This window comes from Perca fluviatilis, chromosome 16, assembly GCF_010015445.1.
Source record: "Perca fluviatilis chromosome 16, GENO_Pfluv_1.0, whole genome shotgun sequence".
Lineage (NCBI taxonomy): Eukaryota > Metazoa > Chordata > Actinopteri > Perciformes > Percidae > Perca > Perca fluviatilis.
The window spans coordinates 23,667,175-23,679,856 of NC_053127.1; the positions used below are offsets into that span (position 1 = coordinate 23,667,175).

General features: G+C 37.7%; 1 protein-coding gene across 1 annotated transcript; it reads right to left on the reverse strand.

Moving 5' to 3' along the window:
• Positions 1-150: 150 nt before the first annotated feature.
• Positions 151-12,074, reverse strand: rnf121 (ring finger protein 121). The gene is made up of 9 exons (XM_039778558.1): positions 11,935-12,074; positions 10,554-10,591; positions 9,973-10,114; positions 9,670-9,824; positions 9,439-9,546; positions 4,386-4,506; positions 4,157-4,290; positions 2,943-3,044; positions 151-1,858 (listed from the first exon to the last, which is right to left on the reverse strand). Exons 1-9 carry the CDS (start codon positions 12,010-12,012, stop codon positions 1,738-1,740), a joined length of 999 nt encoding a protein of 332 aa, XP_039634492.1. The 5' UTR covers positions 12,013-12,074; the 3' UTR covers positions 151-1,737.
• Between the last annotated feature and the right edge of the window lie 608 nt (positions 12,075-12,682).

Sequence of the window (12,682 nt, forward strand, 5' to 3'; positions counted from 1 at the left end):
TGGTTACATAAATCAATTATGCTGACTAATTCACAGCTCTCAGTCTTGTGATTCCAATTGTCTCAATATATTATGTCATGCAGTTGACAATAACTTGGCTTTAAGTGTTGGAAAAATAAACCGTAAGGATAAAGACATCTACACACGATCTAAACCATATGACATTTATTAACTGATATTGAAAACAAAACAAAATGATCATGTTAGCTTTGTTGTACACAGTCCGATTACTGTGTGAGTTGGTAGACAGGTCAAAGTAAAAGTGAGTTGGTGAGTTATGAGGCATGTACAGTGACCAGTACCTGCAAAAACCAACCACCTTCCAGCAACTTTGGACTAGAAAATACACGGGACCTCAGATTGAACAGATCACAAAAATAAGACTGGCACCATCAGCACACTCACTGAGTTAAAGGATGTTCAACGTTTGTTTTCTTTCCCCTGCTTATTACATTTACTTCAATAGTTTTAGCCAAGTTACTAACCGGTATCATAGCTTTGGTTTGTGCTTTCTGGGTTGCTCCAATTTCAGAACAGGTAAAATTCACCAAAATAAAATGAGTCTCTTTACAATTTTCTCACTTACATCCAGTGGTATTTAGCCATGCATATAGTTTTGGTTTTAGTTGGCCTGGCTTTATGATATCCATCTCTGAGATTTCTGCTTTCACGGCAATACAACAGAGGTAAATTAAATTGAGTTGTGCTCAGCATTGAAAATGACATCAGAAAAGTGTCCGACTGTATCAAACTATTTCATTGTGAGAAAGTAGTTCCTAAGAAAACAGCTGGCACAACCAAACCAAAACTATCAGCATGGCTTGATTCAACTACAGGTGAGATTATTTTTTTTTTGTGATTTAGGTGAACTAACCCTTTAAGTACAAATAGTTGATTGCATTAGTGAAAACAGAAGACCTTGTTTGGAAGACAGTGACATTCCTCCACTTCAAATCATACAAACTTACTGAAGGGGGTGGGGGGGTAAAGGTCAAAGAAAATATGACTATATGTTTTGTCAGTTGGTATGGATGAGTGTCCGTAAGACCGCGAGGACATTCTGAAATCCTGCAACATCCAGTTTCCATCTTGTCAACTACTGTATGAGTTCTCTGTATTGACTATGATTAGCACTTTCTTCCCCATGACGCCTCCCGTTACATAACGCATGACTGGCTACGAGGAAACCCACTCACGTCACTTGAGTTCAAAATATGGTATCAATGTCAAACAGCTATATGAGTGATTTTGTAAATGACAATGGCAAAATGACTCCAGAGGCCATCTGTGTACACTGTGCATGTGTACTTTGGAGGTACAGGGAGCGGTTACTTATGTTCATTTCCATGTAATCTTTATTACTCATCAGATATGAGGATGAAAAACTCCAGCACAAACCTTTAACTAAGAATTAACAAACACTTAAGACATAAATTAGTAAAAAGCACCTCTCTTAATGATTTTTAGAACCGCTTTACTAGGCCATAAGATGCACTAACCAATTATCAAGGTGTAACGCTGTGTGAAGCAAATCCTGGGAAATTGACACAGACATCCAAATTAAGATTATCAATAAAATTCAAATGAACTGTAAATACAGATATGTGCCTATACATATTTACAAAAAGTATAGACATTTTATTTGTGTTTTAGTTCAATGTTAGGCCCTCAGTCTTTTGAGCCAGTGCATATCTTCTCTGTATGGCGTGTATGTCCATTTCTGACAGTTGCTCCAGGTCACTCCAGGCCCAGGATGTAGTTGATGCCTTGAACAAATCCAATAATAACCGGCTGCCAGGCCACCAAGTACCGAAGCCAGTCTAAAAGCTGTCCATACATGACATGTGGCCTCTCCCAACTAAAGAAAAATGGGTTAAGGAAAATTTTTATAATAAAATGATTAATAAATGGGTGAAGATATAAAGCCTTAATAACACATACAACTAATGGTGTATGACCAAGAGGAGGTAGAAACCACTTTCAGTTTCTCTGAAGGGGATTCTTTATTATATAGAGTTGCACAGTTGACACAGTTGTCTGAAGTTTAAACTCTGAGCCATAAAAAGGAACAGGAACCTGGTATACAACCTATAAATGTTTCATATCTTGTTCCAAATGGCCTACAATGAGTTGCCTGAAAAATTCACCCATACTTTTCTGTGGAAACTTCCTCTCTGTTGCAAGACAGATGTCTTTTTCCTGTAACTTGGCATGACTGGGTTTCCTGAAAATTGGCTTGATGTCATCTATGAAAAGGCCAAATTTTTTATTTTATTTTATTTTCTATTGAGTTCAACAGTGTGGTTCTAGAAGTTAAGATGTCATTCATTTTCTGCATAAGGATTTTGATTATAAACCATAAAGTCTAAACCATCCAAGGTAGACTGTGAAACGAAGGTTTATGCTTCTGTAGAAGCCACGAGTCTGTATGAAATCAACCTTGTTTTATTTGCAACATCATGGAGAAGTACTACCCTACCCACAATCCTAAGCGTAACAGCAACGTCCACAAAACGCCACTATTGTGATTGGTGGAGCTTGCTGTTACCATGGAAATGTTTACAGCACCCGCAAAACCACGAACGCCTAGTGAGCTGCTACCAATGACATCTATGATCGTTTCTGTGCAGTCTTGTAACTTTGCCTTTTTTCAGTTTTCTAAATATTTTTCTGCATCGCATCAATTGTTTGTTTTTGTTTGTTTTATGGTCACAATTCATCTTGTAGTTGGTTGGCTTGGTTCCAGGCTTAACATTCTTTATATAAGCACTTCCTAAAACATCAGTGGAGCAATTAGATGTGGAAAATCACTTCCTGAACCCGAGCTGCATGCTCTCTAAAATTACACCAACTAACTCAGGAAGCATTAGGATATATACATATAGAACGCAGCACAGAAAAAAACAGTCAAAGCTCATGTGTGTACAGAATAAAAAGGATACGGGTTACTGAACATCCTCTTCAGATCCACCTTCTCCTTGCAGTACGGGCACATCTGCTTCTTTCCAACGATACACCATCCTCTTATGCAGAACTCATGGAACCTGGATGTGGAGTTAAGGCTTGGCACTGCAGTATGTGAGCATCAGTTCAAATACTGTCTGAAAATGTCATTACCTGTCAGCTTATAGCTTACTTTTGGCAGCTGAAGTCGTTAAAATATGAAAACACCTTACATATGTATACGTAACACACTTGTAGCCATTGTGCATCAACTTGTTTGATCAATTAATATGTAAAAAAATAGACAGTTCTAGAAAACAATCACCTTATAAAAAAGGACAGAAAATTACTTGCTGAATTGGGTTAAATACAGACAACCGTTACGGCACTGGTAGACAAGGCACTAATGTTACAGGGTTAAACTGATATTTGCAAATTCAACTTTCATACAGTTACTAGAAAACAATTATTTAGAATTCTGAGGTTGATGCAAATGTCAATATTTGAGGGATAAAAAAAAAAAATACTTATATTGGCCTATACAAGGCAGCTATTTTTTTTTTTTTAAAAGGCATTACAATGATGGTGAGGTTGCTCCAAAACTGTTAACTTTCTGGTATCTTTTGCAGTGTACAACAGTAAATACATAACAGCAAATTTTCAACTGAAATGGGAAGTTCAATTACTATAAAGCAAGATCAACAAAAATGAGGCAAAATATATCAAACTTCAAATATGTAAATTAGCTTTCAAATAAACAAACCGCAGCATACAATAATGTAATGAAATGTTTTTGCCTATCTGCCAATAAAGTTATATCGGCAACAAACCAATATAAGCCAATATATCAGCCTCCTGATATTTCATTTGGGCTCTATAATTATTACTCCTAGCATGCAATTCTCTATACTAATCTGTAAACTGTTGCGTGTTGTTTACAATGGACAAGCAGCAGACAATAACCATGGGGGAAGTAATAAAAGTTCAGATGAACAGGCCATCATAACGTAAACAATCTGACATAAAGGTCAAGCTAACTATGCCAATTCCCCTTTGGGCAGCTAATAGAGTACACAATACAGTTCCTACGCAAACCCATGACTACGCCTTTTACAGACCAGAAATACTCCATCGTGCAGCTCAACTTCTCTTTCACTGATAAAATGATAGCATATAAAATGAAAATATGTCTGTATCTGACAAGGAAGGATACACATGGTTGCAGGACAATCTGTATGTGTTCTCAATTATCCCCTCCTCACTGACATCTACAAGGATGGGCTGACCGCACACAGCACAGATATTGTCAGAGAGGTGCTTGGTTGGCATGCCGGATGCACTGTAATACTAAAATAAAAAGAGAGATAACGGTCAAAATTACATTTTATCTTACAGACATTACCTCCACAGAAACATGCAGTGTCTGCGATCGGTCTACTAACCCCGACAGTTGAAGCCATGAAGTCGGCACACATCTCTGCAAAGTCCCTTCCTAAGACCCCGTAGTACAGACCGTAGAATAGTAGTGAAACGCCAAAGTCCATTGCGTCCTCTGGCTTTATCCTGGACAGAGAAGGCACTGTATGGGAATCATGGCTCAGGTGACAGATATGCCCGTTTTATATTTTCAGTATACAACAAAGACTACATTTTTTTTGGAAGATTTGCAACATTAATTTGCTTTTAATTCTTTTCTTTTTTTAAAGATTATTTTATTATTTTTGGGCTTTTTCCGCCTTTATTTGATAGGACAGCTAGGTGAGAAAGGGTAAATAAGAGGGAGAAGACATGCAGGAAATTCACAGGTCGGATTCAAACCATGGACCTCTGTGTCGAGGCATAAATCTCTCAGTTTGTGTGTGCCTGCTCTACCACTGAGCCAACCCGGCCACAATTTGCTTTTAATTCTAATATGTTAATGTCAAGCTAAAATATTTATTTATATACCAAAACACTTTTTTGACATATTTGTATGTGCATACAAAAGCTAAGAATCTGTTGATGATCAGCTGTTCCAGGTAGGGCTGGGCGATATACTGACTTTCTAAAGTATATCAATATGGGATGAATCAATACCGTGTATAGTTTAATTGTTGCTTTACATAACCCATTTCTTCAGTAAAGCCACATCTTTACATTTACATGTGTTGCAGCTGTATATTTTCAAACCGGGAAGAAAACCCTGTCTTTGCATTTCATTTTGATCAGAATCTGTTTTAATTAAAGTACGTGTGACATCTCACGTGGCTTTGACTTACAATTTAACATTTAGGCCCTTTGTAGAAAATACCGAGATATATAAATCTTGTATTGCCATTCAGACCAAAAATACAGAGATATGATTTTTGGTCCATATCATTGAGCCCTAGTTCCTGGAAATCAAGAAATCTAAGCCAAAGGTTGTAGGAAGTAAGTTTTTACGTTAGCAAGTGGGAAATTGTTGGACCATCTCATTCAGTAAGGACATGTAGGAAAGTTAAAAGTACTTTCCAGTTAGTGTATTTTGAAAATAAAGAAGAAAAACCTGCATACAGTTGTTCTTTAGGTGGAGCAGAAACTCCCACAGCACATAGAAAACATCAACTAAGAAGAAGATTATGATCAAAAGAAGTCCTCGTTTTGGAATTTACAACTGTGAAAAATAACGCATGTGTAACAATTCATTCATTCATTTGAAAACTGCCAACAGACAATCATTTGACCACATGTAAGTGTAGTAGGCAATGTCTGGAAAGTTTTAAACAATTAGAAGGTGCATCATGGTGCAGCGTCATTAAACTAACCAAAATAGGTCTCGTTGGTTCTTTGTCAAGAAATAGGACTTATGCTTGTTTAAACTCAACTAAAATTAGCAACATCCACTTCCTGTGTGTCAGTAATGTAAAAGCTCTCTCAATTCTCTTAACATTAGAAACAGAGAGAAGAGACATCCGTCATTTCCTCGTCTAAAGGGAAGTTCCTGTGATAACTACGCATGTCATTGTGAATGATAATATCTTACAGTGACAATGCATTTATAAACTTATCACATAATGTTTACTTCTCATACAACCAGTTCCCCTTTACACATACACCTGAGGTCAGATATTGCAGTGATTCTCAAAGTGGGGTCTGGGGACCCCCAGGGGCCAGTGGCACTCTGCCAGGATGGTCCGTCAAAAGTTTTCAGATTCATTTATTTAAACTATGACATAAAAATGTATATATCTTTTTTTCAAAAAGGCTTTATAGTTAAATGCATATTTAAATGTTTAGATATGTAATAGTTCATAGATTACATTATATCTATCAAATATATAACTCTTAGAACCTGCATATATGTCTAATATCTTTGTAATACATTTCTTTTGTGTTCTTTTACATACATAAGTAGGGTTGGGTACCGAAACGTGGTGCCAATAGGGCACCGGTTCCGACGTAAACGGTAGTAACAAGATTTTGGTTCCTCATTTCGTTGGCTGACTTTTTTTAAATTTTTTTCCAGAAGCATCGCTGCACAGGACGCTATGTTACCGTTAGCTAGTAGCTGGATTAAACCCAATGGTTAAAATGCTGACAGCTTACATTAAACAGTGTAAAGTGTGACTGTATTCAAATGGCATGGGGTACTTTCCATAAAATAATCTTTCAATGCAAATCAAACCAGCTATTAGGCTAACTGAAATAAAACCATGCCAATCTCTAGGTATGGTGAACGGTATGTGATGATGTGGGGCTATTTTAATTCCAAAGGCCAAGGGAACTTTATCAGGATGCATAGTATCCTGGATCCATGAAATAACTGGCCTTTAAAAATAAAAATCTGCCTGCCTCTATGGAAATTTAACATAGGGGTGTACTCACTTTTGTTGCCAGCGGTTTAGACATTAATGGCTACATGTGAGTTATTTGGAGGGGACAGCACATTTACACAAGTTGTTACAAGCTGTACACTTAATACTTAACATTGTAGCAAAGTGTAATTTCTTCAGTGTTGTCCCATTAAAAGATATAATGAAATATTTACAAAAATTTGAGGGGTGTACTCACTTTTGTGAGATACTGTATGTATGTCTGTATGTATGTATGTATGTATGTATGTATGTATGTATGTATGTATGTATGTATATATATATATATATATATATATATATATATATATATTTTAAGAGTATCGTTTTAGCACCGGTATCAGAAAAAAACCAAACGATACACAACCCTATACATAAGACTATTCAAGTGTAAAAAAAAAAAAAAGGCTACATAAAATTATTCCAAGGGACATACATGAGGGGTCCCTGGTATATTATCTATCATTTAAAAGGGTCCTTGATTGAAAAAAGATTGAGAACCTGAGCTATGGATTGTGTTAACACTATGAAGCAGGCATTAAGAGTGTTATTGGCTTTTTTTCCTGATAAAGTCAGTCAAATTCAATAATCCCGATGGGTGTTGGATTCTAGTAGTGCTTCTGTGCTTAAAAAGACAAGGAACCAGCCACAGAGCCAGATTATAAAAGACCTCAAATAAAGAAAAGAATGAAGATTAAAGCACCTTCAGATGACTAGTGTTTCAGAAGCAGTGATGATCAAAGGGGGTATTAAAAGGCAAAACATCATCATCTAGTGGCAGCCAAGTGCTACATGTGGAACAGACACTAGGAAGAAAACTTTTCACTGAACTTTATACTTCCTAAAATGGCAAGCTGGAAAAGATGACTACTCCTGTCACAGCAGCCTACAGTTTGAAAAATTTAATTTTCAACGGTGTAAGTCAATATCCCCTGAAATATTTGGTTATGGTTCATTTAGCACCACTGACATATGAAACTGACGATACATTAGGGCTGTGCAAATAATCAAATTTGAAATCATGATTACAATTTCGGCTCCTAACGAAGACAAAAAACAGAGTAATCGAGAAAAACGATTATTTTGCACATTACGTTTTGCAAGTAAACATTTATTTTGTCTTGTCTTCTGAATGAAAAAAGAATAGTTCAATGGGAAAAGTATTCGGGGGAAATTTCACAGTTCAAGGTCTTTTCACTGTTGATTTGCTTAACTGTTTCACAATTATTTTTTTCACTTCAAGAAATGCAACGTCTTTCCAGAAGTCAATGAGTAATCGTGTTAAATAATCGTGCATCGTTTCCGCTAGAAGAAAAAAAATTGGTGCCGGTCATGTGACCTGTAAGGTTTAATTTTAACGGTCAAATGGGGAAAATTTCGGTCTAAAATTTCCAGTGTTTATTGCACTTAAAAACAATTGATAGGCAGGCTATATAAACAATATCATCATCAAGGGATGTAGATTTATACTATTTTTATGAAATGTAGGCAACTTGCTACAGGCAGAGAGGCCAAAAGAATTAAATCAATACAGAGTGCCAAGTGCCAATCTGAATTAAAATTATTTTCCATTTGCTGGCAGAAGAAATAAAACAATACAAACTGGCTCATTAAATTATAATGTGCAGAGTTGAATCAGAATAATTGTTAACAAGTGTCTCTCTGCCACTGGCGATGCGTATGTTAAGCCTTAAGAGTCTGCCTTGCCCAAGGCAACTTCTCTACGCTGTTTTGATGCTGTTCTGCAGGTAGAAGCCTCTCTCTGCTGGCACACTGGATAAGGGCGTTACACGGGCTACTTTGGCCAGTTTGACCCACTCCGGACAGATTTTCCCCGTAATCCCAATAAGCACCACAGGCTGTTGAGAAAGTCAAGCCTCCGTAACCGTGGTGGACAGTCATCATATATGGCATTTCAATGTGCGTTTGTGGCATTAACATTAATGAGAGGAGCTGTAGCTGGTGCCCCGCTGGCACTTTGTTGGTTTGATTTACGTTAGACCGGCTGCTGCTTGGTTTTGTAAAGTAATTCGCAATATTTCCTGTTTTGCCACTGTTCGGGTTTTGACTTTCCCGCTTGTTTGTCGCTGTTTGAAGTTTGTAAGCATACAGTAGTCTTCTCCGAGAAGCAGTGGCAGCAAAAACTGTCCTGTCCTGAGGAGTGTCCCGGGATAGTCAGACACTGTCCTGTGAATCCCAGACACTGTCATGTGACTATCAGGGGATTCACAGGACAGTGTACAGGACAGTGTCTGACTGTTCCAGGACAGTCATGGGAGTCACAGGACAGTGTCTGACTGTCCCGGGACACTCCTCAGGACACTACTAACAGGACAGGACAGTTTTTGCTGCCACTGTTGCTGTCTTCTCCAGAGTTCGACATGTAGTTTTTTCCTCTAACGCATACCGCATACGCTACAGTCATTTTTTTTAAATGAATAAAACATGATTGTTCATTGTTTTATTAGAACGAAAGACATGAACATCACTGTAGCCAATTTCAACACAATTCAAATTGTGCAAAGGGAATTCCACCGGTCTTTCTGACCGGAGACAATTAGAATTTTCGGTCCACATCATTTTTTTTCCCCTGCCAAATGACCGGTAATTACCAGACAACGGAAACTCTAATCATAATTGCAATAATCATGATTACGATACATACCTGAAAATTAGGTTTATACCAAAAAGTGTAAACATGACGACACTGTAGCCAACTATTCCTGTGGCATAGCTGATCTTGTAGAGGAGGAGGAACCACTTATACACCAACCTATAATCGCCAAAGAGAAGGAATATGTACGTCAATGTATGTCATAGAAAGTTCGATTCGCAAAAACTGGAAAGCAGATCTCTTCATTTACAGGAATTGTTTACATGTAAACGATGGTTATACCTTGGCGTGGTGCAGGCCAGTGGCTTGCGAGTGGCACGGTAGGAGATGTACGCTGTGATGACAGAGAAGATAAACCACGTGGTCAGGAACCTCCACCAGTGAAGTTTGGTAGTAAAATAGAGAGGAACTACCCACATCTGGAACAGAGTCACCAGCTACAAGACAGCAGAGCGTACATGTTAGAAGATGCATGTACACCGGAGAGAAAAGATACCAGCAAAAAACACACACTTAAATATTTGGCTTGTGTGTGTCTCTCTCTCACACACACTCACACACACACACACACTTTGTGTGTCTTACATTGTATGACTTTGGATGTCTCTGTTTCCACTGCACAAGGACTAGCTGGGCGACAACAAGGGTGACTATAAGGATCAACACCATCTCTGCGTGCATGGCCTCATGACCTTTGTGTTTGGCATGCATTTTTGCATGCTCCACCCTGTGGAAAGAGAAAATACTTAACTAATGATACGTAGCTAGGAGCCATACAATTTTTTTCCATAACAATGCCGGATTGGGGTGCCCTTAAAAGTTGTCTCTTAATGGCAATGACTGAACCGTTTGGAACTTCAATACAAAGAAATCATAAAATGTGACTGTATACATTTTTGTTGTAAAGACTAGTGGTCCTTCTATCCAAATGCATTTCAGAGAGAAAATAATCATCACAATCAGAATAGGATTTATTGCCAAGTAAGTAACACAAGGAATTTGCCTTTCTGGTTGGTGCATACATAAACTTATTAAAAGCAAATAAACAATAAATGCAAAAGACACAATAACCTAAACAAATGTGTATTATTGAGTAATTTTATATCATTTGTTTTTTTTTACAAAAATAAATGAATCATTATTAAAAGTGTGGCAAAGATACTAACCTCCACTTCTCTTCTGGTGAAAGCTTGGACACATCAAACTAAAAAAAGGGGGAAAAACTAAACAATTACCATTCTGTATCAAAAAAGCAGCTGGAAAAACTGATAGCTTAGTGTGTCAAAGCTGGGTGAAAGACACCCCCCACCCCCCAAAAATCTATATTTAACAAGAAGTTGTTTGGCAGTTACAGTCCCTCCCAGCCCAAGTTGTTGGGCTGGTTTAGCTACTTTACCATAACCATGACATGAAATTAACAGCTGGCAGCAAGAGCTGACGCAATATTATTTTGTTGTTGGAGCTTCCTATCTGCCAACAAGGAAAATGAATGAAGGCTGGCAAAGGCTACACTAACAACTATCCAGCTATGGATTTGCAACCATTTTGTCAAATCCTGCTAACCACAATGCATTTTCCTGTTTGAGTCATGATTTCCGCTTTTTGTTCCATTGAACAAAATAACTGTATTAGGACTAGATACTTATCCATGCAAAAAAAAGCAGGCCATCAGGATCAGGGCACATTACGTCCACTAGTTACAGATTTCCATTCAAACTACATACACTTTAATCATCATTGAACCAAACGTGTGTATTTTGTCAGCCTGTTGCAAAAAACACACTCTGCTGCACCTTTAGTAAGTACACTTAGACAAGACAGACTGCAATAGCTTTTAACACTCGTTTCGTTTCAGTTCACTGGGGTGTCTCTTGCACACTGTGATCTCCTGCTCTGACATCAGTTTGACATATAACGGTAGGTTCGGTTTAACTAGAAGGCTGAAATCCCGCAGGAAGTCGTTTTGTTGCTTACCCCGGCTCGACTGATAGCTACACCTCTTGGCACCTCTTAGTTCAGAAAAGGCATTAAGTGACCTTTTGCCCCGAGCAGCCACATCACCTTTATTTGTAGAGTTCATTTCTGAACGTTGCAGCGAACATACGGGTGTAAAAAAGCTTTAATAAATGCTAACTTTATTTATTTATTTTTAAACAGCGTCTGAGCTAATGTCACTTTGACCACATGAAAGAAACTAACGTCAACTGACTAACGTAACATGATTTGGTCATTAGCCGGCTAGCTAGCTTAGCATAGCTAAATGGTCTCAGGGCGTTTTTCGCTTGCACTGCCGTTTTGTCGAACAATGCACGATCAGTTAACGTTACGTACAATAAACAATGGATTTTTATCTAGACGCCCTATCTCTGCTTGAACAGATCGCTTAACACTAACGATAGCAAGCTGCTTACGTTAAGCTAAACCCGTGAGTAACGTTGATCAGCTAGCTAAAACAGAGTTCCGTGTTGGCAGCTACCACCCCAAAATAAATCTACCCCCCATCTGATTCATCTGTCATAAGACCTGGCTGTGGCCCAGTACTCTCACCTGGTGCGGTTCATCGTGATGCCCCAGCCCATGGTCATGCTCTACACCATCAACCTCCACCTCAAACACCCCGGCCATCTTCGGAGTGCTGCTTTACCGTTCCGGGTCCATTAGCATTAGCAACAAACATAAGATGGTCACATCCGGTCTTCTTTCTTAAAAATAAAAGTCGGAAATAATGCAAGTCAAAAAGTAATCAGACTGTAAAAAACAATATAAAGTCTGCAAGTTATTTGATAGTCTATTGTTTATTCCAAGACAGTCTGTTTTTCTGATTCTGAAAAAAAACGCATCCATTCAGCCTCTTTTTCTTATGTTAAACAGCTATTTTGTATATGAGTTTCTGTGTTTATTGTTTGTTTGTTTATGTATGCACAACCACCAAGGCAAACTTGTACCTACAAGTACCTACTTGGCAATAAACCTTTTTCTGATTTAATTTTTTTTTGACAGAGCTATTTACAGAGATTCATTTATCAAATTGAATATGCTTGTAAGTGGGTCAAACTTATCAGTCAGTCAAAATGAAATGCGAAATATGAATATCACTAAGACGAATCTACTAATGAATGTCACAACAATATTGTCTTTTTAATACAGTCATGGAATTTTATACACGATGTATTGTCTTGCAATATGCTTATATTGCAGAATATTACAGAAATATTTTCATGTAAGGAAATGCATACAATTAAGTCGCACGTCGTTTAAGCGACATTCATATGTGGTTTTTGAAGATTTTTATATT

What these genes read in the sequence shown, in the direction of transcription:
- rnf121 (XM_039778558.1), bottom strand. Translation starts at nt 12,012, where the DNA reads ATGGCCGGGGTGTTTGAGGTGGAGGTTGATGGTGTAGAGCATGACCAT. An exon ending in TCATGGCTTCAACTGTCGGG is followed by an intron (nt 4,291 to 4,385) that starts GTTAGTAGACCG and finishes TTTTTATTTTAG; the next exon opens with TATTACAGTGCATCCGGCAT. An exon ending in AAGAGGATGTTCAGTAACCC is followed by an intron (nt 1,859 to 2,942) that starts GTATCCTTTTTA and finishes ATTTTTCTTTAG; the next exon opens with TTGGGAGAGGCCACATGTCA.